Source organism: Lactuca sativa, chromosome 2 (genome assembly GCF_002870075.4).
Source record: "Lactuca sativa cultivar Salinas chromosome 2, Lsat_Salinas_v11, whole genome shotgun sequence".
NCBI lineage: Eukaryota > Viridiplantae > Streptophyta > Magnoliopsida > Asterales > Asteraceae > Lactuca > Lactuca sativa.
In genome coordinates, this window is record NC_056624.2 from 99421229 (window position 1) to 99444055 (window position 22827).

The following is a 22827-nucleotide window of genomic DNA, read 5'->3' on the forward strand; positions in this document are numbered from 1 at the left end:
TCTGAGTTAGAGTTTCAGGTGGGTGATATGGTGCTCCTGAAGGTCTCGCCCTAGAAGGGTGTGATTCGTTTCAGGAAGTGGGGGAAATTAGGTCCCCGATACATTGGACCATTAAGGGTCATTGCCAGGGTCGGCAAGGTAGCGTACAGGCTAGAGCTCCCAGAGGAGCTTAGTCGGATCAACAACACTTTCCACGTTTCGCAGCTGCGGAAGTGCATTGTGGATCAGGTGGCAGTGGTGCCATTGGATGATATTCAGGTTGATGAGCGCCTAAATTACGTGGAGAGTCCTGTGGCCATACTTGAAAGGAAGAAGAAAGTTTTGCGGAACAAGGAGATACCTTTTGTGAAGGCACAGTGGGCGCATCAGAAGGGATCTGAGTGGACGCAGGAGCCGGAGGCAGAGATTGCGGGAGCATTACCTGACATTTTTCATTGCACCAGACTTCGAGGGTGAATTCTAATTCAAGTGGGGGAGAGTTGTAACGCCCTGATTCTTAGGTATTGACTTATGTGGAAACTTTTGGTCCTTAGGTCTACTCGACGAGTTGGTCGCCCTACTCGTCGAGTAGTAGCGGGTTGGTCCACGCGTTTTAATGACTTACTCGCCAAGTCCAAGAAGAGACTCAACGAGTAGAAGCTAGCAGATGAAACCCTAAATTTCGTGCCATTGCACCCTATTTAAAGGATCATTGGCCTCCCCCAACCTCCCCTTCACAACCTCTTGTCTCTCTTTAACCCTAACTCGAGTGTGTGTGTGCGTGTGTGTGTTCTTAAGAGAGTTTAAGCTTGGAGGAAGGATTTTAGTGAAGGAATCACTTGGGAAAACAAGCTAGTTGAAGCAAGAGTTCGTGGGATCTAAGTTCTGCATCAGCAAGCACTCTCTTGAAGGTACTAGATCGTTTTCCTTGGCTCATTTTCTCCTAAACCCTCTTGTGCATGAGTTTTTAAGAAAGGTTTCTCGTGCTTAAGCCAAGATCTGAAGTTGTAACTTCAAATCTGGACTCCCCTTGGCTTCTAGATTCATAAAGTCATCAGCTTTGCCTAGTATGAGCTTTCCCTCAAGGATGTGACCTCATTACAAGTTTAGTTTTGTCATTTTAGGGTCTTAAAGACTTGCATGCACGTAAAGTTTGCAACTTTACGTGATAAGCATGCCTAAGGAAGTTGGATCTGCAATTTGGGGCCTTGGCATGGCTTAAAAAGTGTCTGCATGGATAAAGGGCTGAAGGGACTCGGCGAGTCGCATAGCCGACTCGGCGAGTCATATGAAGATGGGCATGAACCCGACGAGTTGGATGAACAACTCGACAAGTTCGATGAAGATTTCCGTAGACTCGAAGAGTTGTATGAACAACTCGGCGAGTTGGTTAAGGTTTCCCCAATTGATGGATGCGTGTGAACTTGTCGAGTTGCAAGGAGGAAACTCGACGAGTTGCCTTAGGGTTTCGATTGCGAACCTTAGGAACTCGACGAGTCACTCTAGTGACTCAGCGAGTGGATGAGTATCTCAAGGAACTCGGCGAGTAGCTGAGGATACTTAACGAGTTAGGGTCAACAAGGACTGTTGACTTTGACTTTCACCAGGGTTTGACTAGTTGAATTATGGGGTACCTTGAAAGGTTGAGAACTTACGAGTATGGTTATGTTATGATAATAGGTGGTGGAGTTTGTTGTAGTGATCCAAGAGTTGGAGTTTATCTACCGAGTCGACATTTGCAAGGTGAGTTATCCTTACTATACAAAGGGGTCTAAGGCACCAAGGCCGACCCATTGGATATGTTATCCTAGCAGTGTTAGATGTTGAGTATGAGTTAGCGTTTCATGCTAGTGGTTATGCCAGTTAGGTAGGTCTGTAGGACTACATGTGTTGTTATATGTTATCTGCATGCTCAGTAGTTATGTCACTATATGTTGATATGTTATGTGGGATGGGTTGAGGTAAGACTGCTTCGTGCGGTAAACCAACAAACCCGAGAGCATTCCAGTTACGGGTTAAGGGAGACTCGTACTGTGGGCTCGATGGCAAGCCAGATGTGAGCTGTGGGTGGGAAGCAATCTAGAGTCGCACTGTGGGCCCAAGGGGGTAATCCAATTTGTAAAGTTGTGGACCCGTTACATGCTGCTCAGTTTGTTATGATATTGCTGACTTGGTTACATGGATTGTATGTGTATTGGTATTTTGGGGGAACTCACTAAGCTTTCGGGCTTACAGTTTTAGTTTATTGTTTCAGGTACCTTAGGGGATCGTGGCAAGGCAAAGGCATGATCATACCGCTCCTCATTTTGATGATTTTGTTTCTAGGATACTCTGATATAAAATATTTTGGAAACATGTTTTGTAATAACTATTGAATTTGGGAAGCATTTTTAACAGTTTAAAATTGGATTGATTTTGATGGGTGTTATACTATTTTACATTTCAGCTGGTGGATTCCAGGCACACATACAAGAAAGTTTTCATACAAACACTACTACAGTACACTACTTTTCTAGTACAAAGTATAATAGTACAATGTATAATTTCAAGAATATTCATGGCATAGTATTATTTATTAATAAGACTACAGATTACTATTTTAGAGTACAATAACAAACATACATTTTGGTTTTAAGACCTAAGACTACATCTTATTTACTAAAGAAAATATTGGATTTTTTGGAAGAACACTATAACATCTTCAAAGAACAAAGACAAGTTTTCCATCTCAAAAACATACTTATGAACTTACCAACTTAAATGTTGATACACTTTCTAAATCACTTGTATTCTCTGGGAACCAGTAGACAGGTACACCAGCAGGATTTTGAGAAGATGAAGCTTTAAAGATTCGCGTCTTTTATACTTTTGCTATACACTATTGATGTCATACAAACTATGTTATGAACAAATGTAAAAACTATAATTTATTAATGTAATGGTTGTGTTTGCTTTGATTACTATTATACAACTGTTGTGATATTATACATGACGTCCTACGCACCCGAACGTTTCCGCCGTTCTGGTTTGGGGGTTTGATAGAACTCTTGCATATGATCTTTGCCCATTTTTACACTTTTTAACCTAAATTGAGCTCAGGACATGCATGTCTATAAATTTGTGATTTTTATGATCTTTTGGGGGTTTGGAAGCATTTTGGAAAGTTTGAATGAGGGGAGGGGGGGGGATTAAAAGCTTAATGGATTTTTCTGGTCTAGAAGGCTCCCACGAAATGTAAGTTATCTAATGTTTATGCGGGTAGCACTAGATCAGGTTAGTGTCTATTGGGAGTATGGTATTCGCTTATATACTGAGGAATATGTATCGGAGGACTTGACATATATGAGCTGGGGATCGGGCGTAGCCAATGGGTTTGGGTTTGGGGGATCGGGCTTAACCAATGTGTCCCAATAAATGTATGTTGTTATTGCTTCGTTCTTTGACATGCATACGTAGATGTGTGGCTGATACTTTTTCTATATGTGTATTAGGGGTAGAGCTTGTATGATATGATATTACATATGTGTGAAATTCACTAAGCTTTGTGCTTACCCAGTGTTCTAAAAGGCGCGCCATGGCGTGAGGCGTGGCTTCGCCGTTACGAAAAACCTTATAACGTTGGTGTTAGGCGTGGCGTGTGGCAAGGCGCGATATGGCGCGCCATTGCGCGTTATGGCGTGTTATGGCGCGTATTTTTTCGTTTGAGACACAGTTTTTTGCTATTTGTTATGTCTTTTCTAATCGGAGATACAAGTATTTTGGTTTTTGTTAACTTTTTGTTATTAGTTATTGAACTAATATTGCGAAAAGTAGTTATATTTAATATAAATTTATATTTATGTGGTAATATAATTTTAAATTAATACAAAATTCCCGCATTACATCACGCCTTGAAAAAACGCCATGGCTCGTTAAGCTTGAGGCTTGGCCTTGCCGCCACGCCACGCCTCACGCCATTTAGAACCTTGTGCTTACCCCTTTCCCAGTAAAATACCGTTTCAGGATCAACATGTACTCAGGATGGCAGGAGGTAACAATAGATCGATTGGTGAAGTTTTTATATTACATTGGATTATGTCTTATTTGATTATGGAATTTATAACTATAAAATGATTTTCGATTGGGGTTATGGTTTTGAACTTATTTTGAATAAAGATATGATTTTGTTTATATTTATGTTGTTTAAAAAACAAGTTCAAATTTATTGTAAAAATTGGGACATTACATATTTGAAAGAGATATGTGTTATAGACAACAACAAATCTGTTATCTAACTTAACACTAGATTTTTCGACAAAAGATCAATTGTTTTATCTCTTGTATATCAGAAAACTATTTGCATCAATTGAAGTATGATTAGAGAATTAATTTGGAAAGTTTTAAGAACACTTTTTATCCACTATGCATGGGTAATTGATATTTTCAACTCCATATAACTATAGATCAAGAACTCGCTCAAAATAAACACAATGATGGATCTTCATGGATTTTGGAATCCCGATAGAAATATGGGGACCAATATGTTTAATAATAGGAAGCTTGTAATCATCTTGCATAAACAAACAAATATGACTACGATGCAAACCACCTTTTTGAAACTCAATTGTATAAACAACTACACATAGAAATAAACACATAACATATGATTTTTAGTACATGAAATATATAAACTATAGAATAAAAAACACATTTTTTTTTTGTTAATCACAACAAGAGAAATTTAAATATAAAAATGTTAAATTATTAATAATAAATTTAAAATAAACACTTGAACCATGCCAAATTATAAATTTTCCTATAAGTCTTTCATCAATGCATTACGTTTTATCTTAAATTAGGGGTGAGCATGGTGCGGTTTGGTGTGGTTTTTGGCAAAAACCGAACCGAAAACCGCAACTTTGGTTTTTTGAAGTTTAGAAACCGCACCGTGCGGTTTTTATGCGGTTCGGTTTTTGCGGGTTTTTTTGCGGTTCGGTTTTTTGTTAGTTTTTTTTTTATTTTTTATTTATTTATTTATTTTTTTGCTAAACCTCATATAATTCAGTGAATTATTTTGACTCAGATGAGGAGTGTTAATCATTTCTTGGAGATGAACCGATACCACCACCTCTTAGTTTGAAATCAAATTACATAACCAATCATCCAACATGTTTCTAATGTTTGAATATAATATGAATTAAATATGATATTTGTTTGACAGATAAATACGGTAATATCAGTTAATGTATTCATAAAAATGATACTATCATCACTAGTTTCTTTATATTTAAATGTTAAAAAATATCATAAACATTATTTGTTATTGCAAATATCACTGAATGTATATTTAAAAATATACAATCATCATCTGATCGATAAGATGTATATTTATATTTATAGAAATTTTAATTGTAGTTTTTGAATCTTACAAATATCAACACAATATATATATATATATATATATATATATATATATATATATATATATATATATATGTGTGTGTGTGTGTGTGTGTGTGTGTGTGTGTGTGTGTGTGTGTGTGTGTGTGTGTGTGTGGTGCGGTTCGTTTTTTTGGGGTTTTTGTAAAACTGGAAACCACACCACAACGAGCATTTTCGGTTTTTGCAAAACTAAAAACCGCACCATCGGTTTTCACTTCGGCTTTGGTTTATGCGGTTTTTTCAGTTTTTTCGGTTTCGGTTCGGTTTTTGTTCACCCATATCTTAAATAACCTACATAAGATACCAGATCTATCTTCGGGGTGAAGTGTAGTGTCTTTAAGAAACATTTTAACTTCAGGTCATTTTGGATTACATGTAACAGTATGAAGAAATAGGGATTTCTAACCCACTTACAATGTGACATTACGTATAAATAGTTATGTATCATGTAGCGTGCACCACTAGTAAAAGAAGAAGGTAAGATCCCACGCCTCCTGATGTTAGAAATATTTGTATTCCCCTTGATCTTGTAGCTTATGTAAATTCTCATAAGATTTACATCTAAGAACTTTTTGTTGGTTCCGTATGTAATATAATCTCTCACTTCCAATCATGTAGCAAACATCAACTAAATTTTAGTGGAACAACCTTTTTGAACTCAAAACTAATGACAAATAATTATCCATGTATTTAGTTCTATACATTAAAAATTCTCTCAATGTACAGCCGCGTGTTGTTCCTGTAGACGTAACAACTCTATGAGGGATGTGAATTTTGTAACCATCATTTCCATATGGAAATAGTAGTGGATACTGAAGAACAATGCAAAAACGATGTAATTCACTAATACGTATACGCTGTAGAGATATTAATGAAGTTCGAACAACAATATCTCTATTTTTATGGTGCCGACTCATCAACATTCTTCTTCTTATTAAGGAAATACGAATTTGAAAAACCAAGTAAATTGTACTTCAAGGTGGTAAAATTTGGTCTAGGTCATGATCAAGCAACAACATTGATTGATGACAACATTTGGCATTTTGATAAAATGGTGGTTTGAGAAAAGACGACAAATGTCATGATTCAAGAAAAACTTCCTTTTGATTACCAAAACATTGAGGCCGATGCCTATTTTCAATTAGAAGTGCTTTGTTTTTGTTAAGCTTAATGATGCATTGTAATTTCGTTTTCTGTAATTTCCAAACTCAAAAAAGAAAAATTATGTTTTTTTTTTCAAATTAGTTATAGTCATATTTCAATCGGTTCTTATAACTTCAACTTGTTTTCATCCAAATATGGTATGGGTCCAAATCGGTTTATGCTCAATGCGTTTTAACTTTATTGACACAATCCGAACAAGTTTTAAACCTATTCCATTCTCATGAAATATCCGGTTTTACACAGGATGTTTAAGATTGAATTTGAAAAATGTTTATTAACTTATTAGTTTTTCATAAAACCAAAAAACTTAAAAAATGTTCAGAAATAGAAAAAGTGTTTTTTAAAAACAAACTTTTTAATCCATTCAAAAAAGAGTTTTTATTGAAAAATGCTTACGACTTCTTCATCTGATATAACTATAAATTTATGCAAATATCTTTTTTAAAAAAAGACTTATCATTTACAACTTCTTAGTACCAAATAAATTAATCTAAACAATTTTGATGACCATGTCAACTAATAATCACTATTATGAAAAAATATTGATCCAATTCAATAAGCAAATCCCATACACCGATAAGTCTACCTCCAACTCCAAGGCTCCAAGTCCACCATTTGTGTATGCCACGGCGTGTACTCGGGTTTAACACCAAGACCCGGTGCGGTGGCCCAACTCCAGCTGTTCTTCACTGTTTCCGTCTCTCTTTCTGGGTCCCATTCTCCAAGTTCTCTCCTTTCCATTTATAATATCTTGTAATTACAAAAACCCATTTCCCCTTTCTGTCGAACCTTCCCACATCCCCTCAAAAAATGAAGTCAAAATTCATCGAAAAAAACATGCCTGCTTGGTTTGGCAGAAAATCCACCAAGAACAAGGACAATCAGCAGCGGAATCAAGACCAAACTCATCAGGAAAACCCATTTTACAGCAATAATTATCATACTTTGAGCAACAAGCCGTCATCCATCAAGAATGATAACGATAAGAAGCACAAAACGAGCTTTGACGATGCTGTATTGGCTCGCGGCTCGCCCCATGCCAGCCGAGAGTTCTCTCCTTCTTCTTCCTCTACTCCGTTGGCCGGAGCCGGAACCGGAATAAACGGGTCGTCGTCTGGGTTTTTGGGGTTTGATTCGGATCGGGTAGCACATCCTCTACCTCAGCCGTCTATATCCCCAACGACTTCGCTTGGAATGGTGGATCCTAATGGTTCCGGGTCGGAGTCCTCCAGTGGCGGCTCTTCTGTGTCTTCTGCTGATGAACATAATTTTGATCATGCGCAATTGGGGTTTTTCAGGTTGGTTGGTGCAAATTGCTTTCTATTAAAAAAATTGGTTAATGGGTATTCTAGTTTGTTAATAAATTAGGTTTAGCTTATGTTCATGAATCATCATACCCTCTTATATATTTTGAGGCTTATTAATTGATAATTTACAAATTCAGAACCCATTTCATTTCAATTACCAACAAATAGATTAGAGTTTCATGCTATCTGTGTTGATTCTTCATTATACTCAAATACAATATGGATGGAGCTGATTTCAGTTCAATTTGCTACATCCTGTGATCAACTTAATCCTGCTATAGGGGGCTCACGAAGCTCTCTTGATTCCATTGTTGTTATTTACTCTTACGTCGTGGTCATATCATATGTAATCTGCAGTGAATTACCAAATTGCTTGTTCTTGATCCAAAAATCAACTCAACAATGAAGCTTTATGTGACTTTGTTCTAGTTCTTTTGAATATACTCATTATCAGGTGTCGAACTTTTGCAATAGTATGAAATTATTATGAACAAAAGTTTGCAATAGTACGACAGCTTCAATCCCAATGTAACCTGGGCTCATTCTCAGCCAAAACATTAACCTTTTTTTGCAAAACTGTTGATATAATCTTACAGTTCAAGAAAACACAAACCTTTAAATTCATAGTACACTCTAATAACATAATTTTGAAGATATTAAAGTTACTCATAATGTGATTTAGATTCATTAATAACTTTTTTTTTTGTTGAACAGAGGGTATGGGGAGGCGAAATTTAGCCCTCAATCAAGAAGTCCTACTCCAGGATCAAGAGTGGGGACCACAACCACATCACCACTTCATCCACGGTTTGCTAGTGCAAGTCTAGACTCGCCTAATAAAAAATTAGAAGATGGAAAAAGTGAATATCATCCACTTCCCCTTCCGCCACCTGGCTCACCTACAAGCCCTACTTCTGCTTTATCAAGTATCAAGACTTGTAGTTCTCCTACTAGTCCTTCTTCTGTTTTATCCAATATGAAAACTCTTAGTGTTGTGGAAAATTCAAATTCTCATTCTCAACCTTCTAAGTGGAAGAAAGGAAGATTGTTGGGAAGAGGTACTTTTGGACATGTTTACCTCGGATTCAACAGGTAATTTGTTTGGTTTTGTGTTTTTTAGTTTTTGAATTTTATCTCTAGGGCTCTTTTTATGCTTATATTGACTATTCTATAATAAGTATATATATATATTTCTAAGTTTAGTTTTGAAAATGTAACAATAGAAGTCCACAATTGACTTTTCCAAATGAGTAAGGTGTTGTTTCTTTTTGACTTGATAGAATGATAAGCTAATATGTGTGTGTTTCTTTTTGACTTAAAGTAGAATGAATGAGTCAATAGAGAAAGTTAGGTGTTTATTAGATATTGATTATTAGTTTAACACTTCCTTTGAACTATATGTGTAGTCAAATGTTGTAATTTTTGGACAAAGGAGTAGTTTTTAATGCTAGAATTGTCAAGAAAAACTATCTTTTTAACTATGTTTAGTAATTAATAGATATGTTGTTATGTTTTGATAGTGAGAGTGGGCAAATGTGTGCAATAAAAGAAGTAAAGGTTGTTGTGGATGATCAGTCATCAAAAGAATGTCTCAAGCAATTGAATCAGGTATGTTCTTCCATCTTTTTCATACTTAATTTGAACCTTACATTACGCTTTTTTTTGTATTTTCAATCCATGAGCTTTTCTGAAAAGTTTCGTCTATTTGCAACAGGAAATCACTTTGCTTAGTCATCTTTCACATCCAAACATTGTTCAATACTATGGAAGTGAACTGGTAAGACTCATCATCTTTAAAAAAAGCTCCAAATTTTACTCTAGGGGTAAAATGGTCATTTTGATAAGTTGTGGATATTTTCAGGGAGAGGAAACACTATCAGTGTACTTGGAATATGTCTCGGGTGGTTCCATACACAAATTACTTCAAGAATATGGTCCTTTCAGAGAGCCTGTAATTCAAAATTACACAAGGCAAGTCCTCTGTGGGCTTGCCTATTTGCATGGAAGAAATACAGTTCACAGGTAGTTAAACTCTCTCTTTCATAATTTTTTTAATCTTGAATTTAGCTTCATGTGATTATGTTGTTCTTGCTAATAAGTAATAACAATTATGTTATGCTTTTTATCAGGGATATAAAAGGTGCCAACATATTAGTAGACCCTAATGGTGAAATCAAGCTTGCAGATTTTGGCATGGCAAAACATGTAAGTCCTTTGCATACAAAGTTAACTATAAAGAAGAAAAGTGGAAGGGCAGTTACGTCTTTTGTGATGTCTTATAACTATTGGACTCATTTATTTATTTCTTGTTGTCAGATAACAAATTGTACTTCGATGCTTTCTTTCAAAGGAAGTCCATATTGGATGGCTCCCGAGGTAAATCACCACTTTCCTTAATTTTTAAACCTTGTTTTTAACGCGCTTATATATATACATATTACATACTAATGCAAAATCTTGATCTTAGGTTGTAATGAATACAAATGGCTACAATCTTGCAGTGGATATATGGAGTTTAGGATGTACAATTCTTGAAATGGCAACATCAAAGCCTCCATGGGGCCAATATGAAGGGGTATAACTATAAAAAACATTTGATATCTTTGATAAAATCAAGATTACATACAATATAACATTATTGTTTATTTTTTTTTTCCAGGTGGCAGCTATATTTAAGATTGGAAATAGCAAAGATATGCCGGAAATTCCTGATCATCTTTCAAACGATGCAAAATCTTTTATAAAACAATGCCTACAACGGGACCCGTGTTTACGACCCCCCGCCTCAAAACTTTTGGATCATCCTTTTGTAAGGGACCAAGCTACATCAAGAGTAGCCAATGTCAACTTAACCAAGGAAGCATTTCCTTTCACCTTTGATGGAAGTCGTACACCGGTAAACTCCCTATACACACATACATACATACATACATACATACATGCATTGCCTCTTGCTAATTTTTCATGGTTGCTGATGATGATGAAACAGACGGCTTCGGAAATGCACTCAAACCGAACAATCATGAATTCGTTTGATGGGCATGTAGGGACAACATCTAGAGGCGCAATGTTGAGTCCAAGGTAACTATTTTTTACTCCAAGAGGCTATATTTATTTGATGAGAATCAGGATGAGGAGGGCATTCACGTCTTTTGCATAGACTAGAGATCAGAGTCTCTACCCCACCATCTTTTCACGTGGGACAAAAAAAAATGACAATATTTGTCCCATTCACGTCGGTACTAGCCAAATGCACACCAAACACAATACAACATGTTCTGTCTTATCATATCAGACTTAAAAGCACACCAAACGGCAAACACAGTACAACCTGTTCTGTCTTGTCCAATCATATCAGTCTCATACATATGTCATGTCCTATGGTGGGCCCAAATGGTAGTGTAGTTGTGCTAAAGATTGTGTGTGTGTGCAGGAGAAATACGAGAATGAACACTTCGTTGCCAGTATCACCGACTTCAAGCCCATTAAGACAATATGGATCTCCATACAAGAGTTGTTATGTATCACCCCCTCATCCATCTTATACAACCATTCGTCAAAATAATAGTAATTACAACAATTTTAACGACATCTTAGCTGTCCAATCAAGACCCAATGCCAAAACCACATGGTATGAAACCCAAACCCCTCAACCTAAACCCCAAACACCCACTAGATCCCCAAGATCACGCCTCATTTGATCTTGAGTCACCAAAAGACCTGCATAATTGAAGGTCGATTCGAACACAGAAGTGTGATAGAGTTTGATTGCCATCTGGAAAGAATTGAGTGTATGAATACAGTTTGCGTGGAGGGATGAGGAGGGTATATTCGTCTTTGTGGTTTAATGTAAATAAAACCGGCTAGCATGGGTTTTCATTACTGTATACAAAAGTAAAACAAAGCATGTTAGAGAGTGGTTGGTTTCTATGACGTTTGTGGCTCGAGACTCCAGAGGTTCATGTTGACCAGATTTCTTGTAGAACGAAAAATATAGGAGGCTTTTCATTTCCTTGACTTAAAAAGTATTAATCCTTTTCTGAATAATTTTTTTTGGGTATTACTCTTTTTTCTGCAAAAGGTTTATTCTAAGCTGACCCACATCGCTGGGGGAAATCAACTAGACAGTCTGTTATGTTAGGTGGCTGACATAATATAAGGCCCAAAATGTTCGTAAGGAGTCCAAATTATGATCATAATGAGATGTAATATTGTATCCACACATGCCCCAAAGAGGGTTTGACATTTGATGTTGACATTTCAAAAATTGTACATCCTAAGCTCCTAATGTCCATCCATTGCAAGGCATGAGGAAATATTGATTCTACATTATCCTACTCATTAAAATACATGACGATTTAGGTTGTAATTCATGCAAATTACGTGGTGTGGTGTCACTACGGTGGCAAATCTGTGACAACACAAAAATTTCCGTTAGTTTTAATGTCGAAATTAGCCAAATTTATCCAAAAAATATGTAGCCAAATTTATCCAAAAAATATTTTTGACCGGAATTAAACCTGTTGGAATATTTTAAATAATATTCATCAAGCAAACCAAAAATAAGGCGGTCTAATTTTAAAATTTCCGTGTTTAACGGTGGTCGTGAAAAACCCTGTTCGCGGTTGCTGTCAGGTGGACCCCCAACCAGGTCATAAACTCCACCCTATATAAGGGTTGAGTGAGTTTCATTCCAACCCTTTTCACACCTTAGGAGACTCTCTCTCTCTACAAATCGGGTTTGGTCCAAAATCGCATCTTTCAAGCCCCAAACTAGTAAGTGATCTACCCTAACTTGTTGTTTAACTCATTTAACATGCAAATTCGTGTTTAAGACACCCAAAAGTGGCAAAATCATGAGTTTACGGTCCAAGAACACTCTTGGACCGTGAACACTCATAAATGGGGTTTTGATGCCCAAAAACTCTTCCAAACCACTTATGGAGCTTAGTTATGACTTAGGGGCTTACATGAAAGGACTTAGAACACCAAAATCGTAACATATGGGGAGTAAACATGAGTTTACGGTCTAAGAACATTCTTAGACCGTAAACCCATCTTCAAGGACCATAAACACCTTTTTGGGTGTTAAATTACCCCTCAAACACCTCCAAAAGCTTCCATGAGTGTCTAGAGCCTTGTAATCCTTCATGTGATGCACCAAAAAATGCCCCAATGAGCAACACTTGAGTTTACGGTTTGGGAAGGGCTCCCAAAACCGTAAACACCCCTTCTTAGACCATAAACACCACCAAAGGGTGTTAAAGTGCCCTTAACACTTTGTATGGCTTAGAATTGGACCTAGAACTTTGTATGCCTAACTTACAACCACCAAAACACATGATTCATGGACAAACATGAGTTTACGGCCGTAAAATCATGTGTTTAAGGTAGTAAACTCACCAAGAACACGTTCATATACCGTAAACACCTTTCCAAGGTGTTTAAGTGCCTTTAACACCTTCCTATTCTCATATAAGTGACTAGAACCTTGCCTACATAGCCTAGAACCACGAAAGCACAAAAGAAATGGACTAACATGAGTTTACTACCGTAAACTCATGTGTTTACGGCCGTAAACTCCTCAAGGAGTGGCCCATGGACCGTAAACTCCCTATTGTGTCCATTTTGAGCCCTAATCACTTCCTTAGCCCTTAATTCGACTCTAGCATGATTCTATGAGTGAGATAAGACCTTTAAACATCCCATGACACCACTACCATGAGTTTACGACTGTAAACTCATGGGGGAAGTGGTCTTGAAACCGTAAACACCCATAAGGGCCATCATTTGAAGAGTAAACTCCAATGTGAGTCTATACACACCTTCTATGCAACCCTTGGTACTTTTAGCACTTGTAGCAAAGTGTTTTTATGTAGTAAGACATACTTACTTGCTTAATTAGTTATTAAATGACTAATTAGATACTTAAATGTATCATTATATGTTAAATAGGATTCGCGTGTGTGGTCAAGTCCTCACTTGACACTTAGCATCCTATACCGTCTTTTCATCCGAAACGCCAACGTTAGGTGAGTTCATACCCTTGAAATAACCTTTTAAATGTTTTTACATGCTTTTATGGGGGGGGGGGGATACAAGTTAAAACATGCTAGTTATCATATCAATCATATGTGATTAATAACCCGCATGCACAAGGATTTATCACACTTTCAGCTGTTTTACCAAGTATAATACTATAGATGGTTTTCCAAAACGTCTTTACTTGTTTAAATCTTTTCTCAAATTGTCTCTCGCGCCGTATGTTTTACTACAAAACCAGTTACAGCAGGGTTTTAAACAAAGGTTTTCTTTACTTATATTGTTTTATCAAATTATATTCTAAACGTGCTTATGAACGGTTTTCAAAGCTTGTTTTACATAACGATATCAAGTCGTAAATTCTTATTTTTAAAGGTCTTCCAAAGGTTTACCAAAGTTTTCTTCTATGCTTCTACTTCGTTAAATGCATGCCTGTATTTGTATAGTTATATAAATAATGTTTAAAAGACTTAGGAAGGCTAGTTCGCCCTATTTCCTTTTCCTCGTTGGGATGTGGTCTGGTGGGTATCGGATATTCGTCCGAAGGTCGTTTAAGCATTAGTTATATATCATGTATACATGTATGGACATAAAGGTTTACATCGAGCAGTTCATTTCCCTTGGGTAGCAAGGGCATCCTTCCATTCATCATTCATAGATCAGAGATACTAGTAACTATTATAGGAATAGTTAGGAGGTTCTATTTACTCTTTCTAGTACGAGAATTCCAAAGGAGTCAGTTCATTCGTGTGTCTATATCATTATTCCAGCGCCTCTAATAGAATTCAGAATACGAGATACATCTTCAAGACACGGATCTCCCCGTCGTCAAGTTGGTAACCAGAGTCTCTTGAAGGGAGAGCGGGCGTTGTGTGTATAGATCTATACGGGACTGACACTCCCACACCCTGACTGCTAGCTACAGTCCCCGACCTACCAAGCCAAGGGGTGACAAATGTCACATTTATTCTGACGCTTGCAGGGCGTCAAGTACTCTAGTTTCAATTGGTATGGTTACGAGTATCTCCATGTTTACCTTATAATTCATGGCCTTAAGGTAATGAGAATCAACACTGTACTTCGAGACAACCCACTTAGGATTAACGGACGTTTTAGACCTTGCTAGCTGTATCGTTCATTTGATACTGTCTGGGGTCTGTGTTTCTTTGTTTTAGACCTTGCTAGCTGTATCGTTCATTTGATACTGTCTGGGGTCTGTGTTTCTTTGTTTTAGACCTTGCTAGCCTTATCGTTCATTTGATACCGTTTGGGGTTTGTGTTCCTTTTGTTAGACTGAGCCAGGCGTATCATTCATTCGATATTCTCCTGGAGTCTATTATTTCTTTTTCCTTAATCAGCAGTATTACTGCTGATGCATATGTTATTTTTCCCCTAGTATTTTTACTTGTGATTTTCTCATTATTTCTTTAAAGTAAATATTGTTTTTCGATAATGATAGTATTTCGGGGAAAATTACTCTTTAAAACATAACTCTGTCGGGTCTTGGTAGAAGACTGCTTTTACTTAGAAAATATAGGATTTTCTGGAAAGGACGCTAATACACCGTAGATTCTAAACTACTACTTTTCATAAAGTTATTTTGAATAAAAATGCTTACTTACACAAATGACACTAAATACTTATGAACTCACCAGCATTTATAAAAATGCTGATACTCGCTTTCAAAATAACTTGTATTCTCAGGTCAGCGATAGACAGGTACATTCCGGGAGCTTTTGTGGAGACAGCCTAGTACCAAGTTGCACCTATATTATTACTTGTATTACTTTGATGTTGCTATGAAATGTAACTCATGTAAAACTATTACTATTAATGCAATGGTTGTTGTACTTTGATTACTATACTGCATATTTTGTGATACTTGACATGACGTCATCCACCCCAAAACGTTTCCGCCGTTCCGGTTTTGGGGCGTGACAGATTGGTATCAGAGCATTGTTTATAGTGAGCTAAGTATATCAATTCATAAAAGATATACATCCTATAAATACATAGGGATAAAACACTCTAACCAATAATTATACTTTAAAATATAACCATATTTTACCAAAGTATAAGAGCATCCAGAATCTAAACACCCGAACGAAGTATCACAATAAGAACAAGAATAAAAGTCTTCGGATGTTGAGCATTACCGTCAAACCTGGGCAGTTATGTAATCGTAAGCTAGTATAAATGTAACCTGATCAACTACATTTATTCAAGATGCGATGAACGTGTGCTTGGGAGTGATAATGGTGTTGCAACAGGTCTGAAACTTACCAACTAGGAATGCTAGAGCCAAACATAAAATTTAAAATACTATGGGAGTATTTTGGAATACTAAAAGACTCACATTAATCCCATAATCATATTCAGAAGTTAAGAATCAAACAAGAAATTAAAATACCATAGGGGTATTTTAGGATCCATAGATAACCTTGTGTGAAAAACTAAAAAAATCCCTTATTGATATACCTATGATTACAAAGGGTATACTTCCAAGGTTATATATAATAAGGATCCCATAGACTGAGAATGTGTGGTTTCTCTCTACTTCCTTTTCCTCGTTGGGATGTGGATATAGAGTAGTATCACATATTCGAAGGCCTATCGGATCTAGGTTATATATAATTTGTGTACCCTATGTAATTTTAACAGGAATCGATATGGATCACTTAGTGAAATGTTAATAATCTCTTAGGATTCTTTAGACATTTCCATTCTCGCATGAACCCTGTAGAAAACCTTATCCACTTCAGTGTTCGACAGAAGAGTTGATTCAGACCCAGAAGAGGTTCATTGAGAAGATTTCCATTTCGGAAATAAATGAACCAAGACGAGACTACTGAAACCACCAAGTGCCTATACCTTTTAGGGACATCGGTGGGAAATTCGCCTGAACTTCCGAGATTTCCGGTCATCCATCATGAAGCGATGACACTCAGAGTCAGGATCAGGAGTAAGGCGGATTATAGATTCGGTATGTCTACACGAGGAGAGAACCCTAGGTATCTATCTGAAGAAAACCAATGCCGGTTCCAGTCACGGATAGAGGTAGACAGAGGGAGCTAGTACATGGAACCCGAGAAGTGTCTTTTCCTCGTTATTGTCGCGCTAATACACCCATAAAATAATACAATTTAGTGAGTTAGTGATTACACTACTCACACTATGTGTTAGGAAAAAACGCCTTTTCCCGTCGCAAGTAATACGATTAGACCGGATCTCAAAACCTCAATTGAGAATGTTTAGCCATAAGTCTTCATGAGCCTTTCTTTCCGCAGTCTTCGTTCCGAACTCCCCTCAAATCTTCCCAAAGTCGGAGAGTGAACCTTTCCAGCATAAAGATAACTTAGTAGGAACGATCCCCATCTTATGGCTTTTCGATACTCTTACTCCTACCTTGAATACCCGGACTACATCATAGGGATGTAGGTCGACACTCAGACAACCAATATCTGAGGCGCGGGAAAAATTTATGCCTAATATAGTAAGGATAGATACATCCAGGGTTAACCATCGTCTCTCATCAGCTTGTGTTCCTTTCCGTGTAGGAAAACCATGCCTCCGAAGAAGTGTAACCAATCCGCTGACAAGAAACCGACTCTCCTATTCGATGAAGCTACGTTCCAAGCTGCAGTCTCGGCAACCGTAGCAGCTGTCATGGCTCATCTAAATGCTAACAACGCCAATGTTAGCAAGAGCCCTATCGGGATTCCCGATCCAAGTAATGGACAGGAGCAACCAACCTCTGTGTACCCAGCCACCCAAGAACCTCAACCAAATCCACTGAAGAGAAAGTTCAAGAACGAGGAGGGAAGTACCTCGGCTCAAGGACCTTCCGAAGGGCAACGAGCTGAGACAGTCAATACGCCTGCCAGCCCTTCCATCCCGACTTCAAGAAGACCATACCTAGGAAACCTTCCCCACTGCAGCAAGTGTAGCCTACCATTATCATGGTATCTATCGAGAACTCTTTTGTGCTAGGTGCAACATGAAGGGGCATACCGCTCACGTCTGTAGAACCCCGGTTGAGTTTATTACATCAACCGCCAATGTGACGACCAATCCAGTATGCCATCTATGTGGTGAGATTGGGCACCTAAAGCGAGATTGCCTAACTGAAAGGAACGATAATAGCGCAGGAGGAGTCTGACTCTAATGCCTAGAAAGAAGCATCAAGAAACCCAATAGAATTTTGGTACGTCTCTCAATCCTAGATAACTAACCGAAAACATTAAAAGGATAATTCTAAATGTAATTACTCTCCCAATAAGACGAAACTCGCAGCACTGTCGTAAGAATTCAAAGTTTCATCAGATAAAGCTATAATGGCTCGATATATACGTTAGGGCCATGTATAATTAAGATGGATAGACCTCGAGTGAGTGATGCTGCCTCATTTCCTGTTCCTCATTTGGTTGTGGATTTAGGGTGGAGTCGCTCAGTCAACAGTCCTTCCCACCTTAATTATACATGACTAGTGTATACTAGGCGATTATAGAGAGGCCTCGTGAGAATCCATTCATGAGAAGTACATTATTCCGAAACCTCAGGACCCTCTATAGTTCCGCGTCGACTCTATCAGTCCAGGTGTCCGCAATAGTGATACACGGGACGAAACTCGAGACGCCAAGAACTTATGTGCCCGTTCGGCACATGGCCCTATCGACCCTCATTCTATTTCATGTCGATGTATGCCATCTTCGACGCCGCTAACTATCATGATTCGACTTAATACAACCATGTGTAAATTCCTAGTGCTGTGTAAAAGGAACTTTCACCATAGCCATTTTGGCGAATAAAGGTTCTTCCGAACCTAATAATAAAACCTAATGTGATCCGTCGGTCGTCGCTCTTATCTAAAACTTTCTGAAATACCCCTGAGTAGGGTATTGCACGCTGTTAACCAACCCCTTCTTAGACAGATAGGAACCGAAGCGAAAGACACTACAGGCATTCCAGAAGACGATAACCACCCGAAACCTACTCCGTAGAACCCCCAGAAAGACCCTTCGCACCTCACAATCAGGTTCGTGAATCAAGAGGATAGAACTCATGGGATTGACTACTATAACTGAGTATATGCATAAGGGTGGTATATAATTGAGATAAAAAGGATTTAAGATGTGTGCTTCCTCCCTACTCCCTGTTCCTCGTTGGGTTGTGGGTCTGGGGTGGAGTCGCACAACTGAACATCCTGCCGACCTCAATTATATACGGCTTGCATACACCAAGTATTAGTGGTTAAGCCAAGTATGAGCTCTACCACGAACCTCATAGTAAAACCCTTCATCCTATCCCATGGAATGGGAACTAGAGTTAGGAGAACCACTGCGGGTTGAGCTACTATAATGACCACAAATCCGAAATTTGTTGTCATCCCGGTTAAACCAACATAGTAGCTAACACCATCAATTGGTAAAGAAATCTGAGTCGTAATAGTCAAGGACATTGACTACGACCATCCATTCACGCTTAATCCCACGAATTAAGCATCTCAACGGATATCTCGGAAACCTGGGAGCCGCGATAAGTTAAACTCTGAGAAGAGTGGATGAGGAGATTAGAAGTTCCGAGTGACGGAACCCTATACTTCTAGAGCTAATCTAAATCAAGAAAACTCGGAACCACCAAAAGAGTAGTTGCAGAAGATGCTCGCACTACTTAGGCACTTCGTCCACCCCGTTACTGACGAGTAGTGCCTAGGACACTCCGCCTCCTCACGTGGTAGAAGTCACCGTCACCCTGTAGACGATAGACTGCATTCTCCGAAGTGAATACTAGAATGCCATGAACCACAGGATAACCTCCGCAACCAAGAATACTTGAATAAAGTGCGAAAGTAGGTCGCGTTAAGCCTTATAACCCAGATCCCGAAGAGTATGGACTTGACACCCGTCTAGGTGTTAGTCGATGGGTTATACAAGAGCACGCACTTTCTGCAACTGGAATAAACCGACACCTTAGAGAATAGGGCATGTCTTAGAGATTCATTGGACTACTAGGTGTTCCAAGAATACTATCTCAAACAGAAATAGTAGAACCACCTCCCGAGATAGTCCAACACTTCAGAAAATCTCTAAGGACTAAGTTAGCCTTAACAGAGGCTACTATCCATGAAACAGCGAAGCAAGTAAGAGCGTGATTCCTTCCAAGTTAAGAATCATACCGTGAAAGCATATGTTAAACGACGAAGAAATATAAAACCCTCTAACCATCGTCTGCTAAGGCCCTATCTCATTAACTTGGAGAGTCTCCATTAGAAACACCTCAAGAATCAGAAGTGCAGGTCCATTTTGCACTAAGTTGAGATAGATTCCACGAAACCAATTACATGCCAGTGTGTAGCCAATACATTCGATGGTCCAGAAAACCTCTAAAAGTCAATCAGTAGGAAACATGAATCCGAGGATAACCCGAGCCTTCTAAGAACCAACCCAAAGAACTACACCCCCGGTGTGAGAGAACGTTAGGAACTTCAAAATGGCGATCACGCCAGTGATGAACCCACCGTAGAAGTACGTTATGTTCTGAGAACCGAAAAGCTCTATCTTCCCGAGAGCTTAGGACCATTCGAGATTCTTTAAAAGAATTGGTCCAACCCTTGTCAGACCACAACTACTTTTGGAATTACATAAATTCCACCGTAGTCTATTCACGTCCCCAGCATGGACAAAGTATTTGTCCGACGTGACTTGTATAAACCCACTCGTCTTAATAGCAATCATTGGGAACCCTAACTTCGTAGAAAAACCCATAGGAAACTATGTACCGAGGAATCAAGCGAGCGTAACGAATCCGCATCCCACTAGTGAAGGTTCGCTGGGACGCCAAGCGAAGACCGGAGTTCACTTGGGAGTGCGAGGAACATTCAAATAGGAAGTGCCCTCATCTCATTACTCGATCATTTGTGCCTACTTCTTTGCCTAAACTCTAATTTCGGGACGAAATTCCCTCTAACGGGGGGATGATGTGACTGTAGGGTTTTGTGCATTCTAACACTCCTATGGTGTACATGCAACCCTATAAACCTTGGATCTATGTTTTCTCTATTATACATGCAAATAAGAACTTTCCAAGGCTTTAATCCTAACTAGCATATTATGATGTTCTTAATCTACAAAGTACTAGTTAGAAGACATACCTTTTAATGTAGCTTGATGTCTTCAAGCTTTAAGAGCTTAGCCCCAATAGTGTGGAAGCCTCAAGTGGAATCACAAATCACCAAGACACCTTGGAAGACTTTAGAGAATATGAATACTTGGTTCTCTCTTAGTAAAATCGGCTAGCCCTCTTAGTGTATCCACACTAGTGCCAATTTCACCAACCAAAGACATCTTTATATAGTATGGAGGATTAGGGTTAAACCCTAATACCCATGACCTTTCATTTCCTAGGATCCATGGGTTAAACACTCCATGGACTATCCATGAAAGCTTAGCCCAACCTAAATGAACTTGGCCCATTCCATATATATAAGAGTCCATATTTAATTAGTTCCTGTTGATCACTTAATTAATTATAAATTAATTCTTGATCAATACTAATTAAATAATATGATTCCATATTAATATATTAGAACTTATAATATATTAATATTAATCATAAACATACTATTCTCAAAAGATTATCCATATAAATTGTGTCGGTGAAGTGCAACCCAAATGGACCATGCCGGGTTGGGTCAAGTACATACCAAATATAGTTATGGACTTAGACATTAATCCAACAGTCTCCCACTTGGATAAGTCTAAAACTATTATTGCGTATGACTTCAAACCTAACTGGCAATCGTAGCTCTTAAAGCTGCTGTCGAACTCTGATCTTGTCAACGAACTTGTCCATTAGATAAGGGATCATATATTCCTCCATTCTAGATATCATATGGACTGAGACATGGATTATAATCATTCTCTCTGTCCATTTGTTGTTTCCCGATTTCCGATTTATGACGACTGACTAATTGAACGAATCAAATCAGTCCTGGCCCGGCCGAGCACTTCCATTTGTCATCATCAAATCATCGAGGGGCCCACAGATATCGCTTTTATCCCGAAGGTAAAAGGAATGGATAAACTTCGACTCATATGGCTTGTTCTACTACTTGTTGAATCATACACAAAGGCACGTTTTATAGCACCGAGTTACCAAATGCGTTTTCGTGCAATCAATGTACAACCAACTCATAGTAACAACTCATATCTCTAGGTTTGAAGAATATAAGATATTATCGTCTCATGATCACTCGTGATAAAATCCATGAAGTGATTCCAATGAGCGCGGGTTGAATCCAATACTCAGAACTTATGAGCACTCATGATTGTTGTAGCCTTGTCCAACACCTTAGACCTCTACAACCCATCATGACAGTCTTAATTCATATCTACTTCCAAAATATGACCGACTGTGGATGGTTTGAATAACTTAGTCATTCCGGAAGAATAACCTAGTTTATTCGGGAAGTCAAAACATGCAAAGTGAAACACAATAATAATTGAATCTAATATGGTATCAACCCTTTGAACATAAATAAAACACCTTTTATTTATCACCATATGATTACACATTATTCATTGTATACTGTTTCAGCTATCAACTTTATTCTTGAATTTAAAACAATAGTTGTCCCATGCTCCAAGCATGTACACTATGTTTTCTTAAACACTAGTCATGCCACACACCAAGTATGCATACTATGTTTGTCTATGATCTTTACTTTGTGAACTAGATCAATTGAACATAACTTCAATGATTCTCTTTTCACACTCCCAAATCCTTACTGCAAATGCAAGAATTCCAAATTCATGCCATTTACTGAAATCTGTTAGATTCTAAACTTATATGCATTGATCCTCTTGTAATGATTATGCACAAAGTCAGAAAAACTTGACAACAGTCATTACAGAGT

At 38.0% G+C, this 22827-nt stretch overlaps 1 protein-coding gene across 1 annotated transcript; it reads left to right on the forward strand.

Annotated features, from left to right (window-relative positions):
* The first annotated feature begins 7323 nt into the window (after nt 1-7323).
* Nucleotides 7324-11918, forward strand: LOC111894232 (mitogen-activated protein kinase kinase kinase 3). The gene is made up of 11 exons (XM_023890311.3): nt 7324-7862; nt 8586-8963; nt 9392-9479; nt 9586-9648; nt 9733-9893; nt 10001-10076; nt 10188-10247; nt 10339-10446; nt 10531-10767; nt 10861-10952; nt 11305-11918. The coding sequence occupies exons 1-11, from the start codon at nt 7375-7377 to the stop codon at nt 11570-11572; spliced, it is 2019 nt and encodes a 672-aa protein (XP_023746079.1). The 5' UTR covers nt 7324-7374; the 3' UTR covers nt 11573-11918.
* The last annotated feature ends 10909 nt before the right edge of the window (nt 11919-22827 follow it).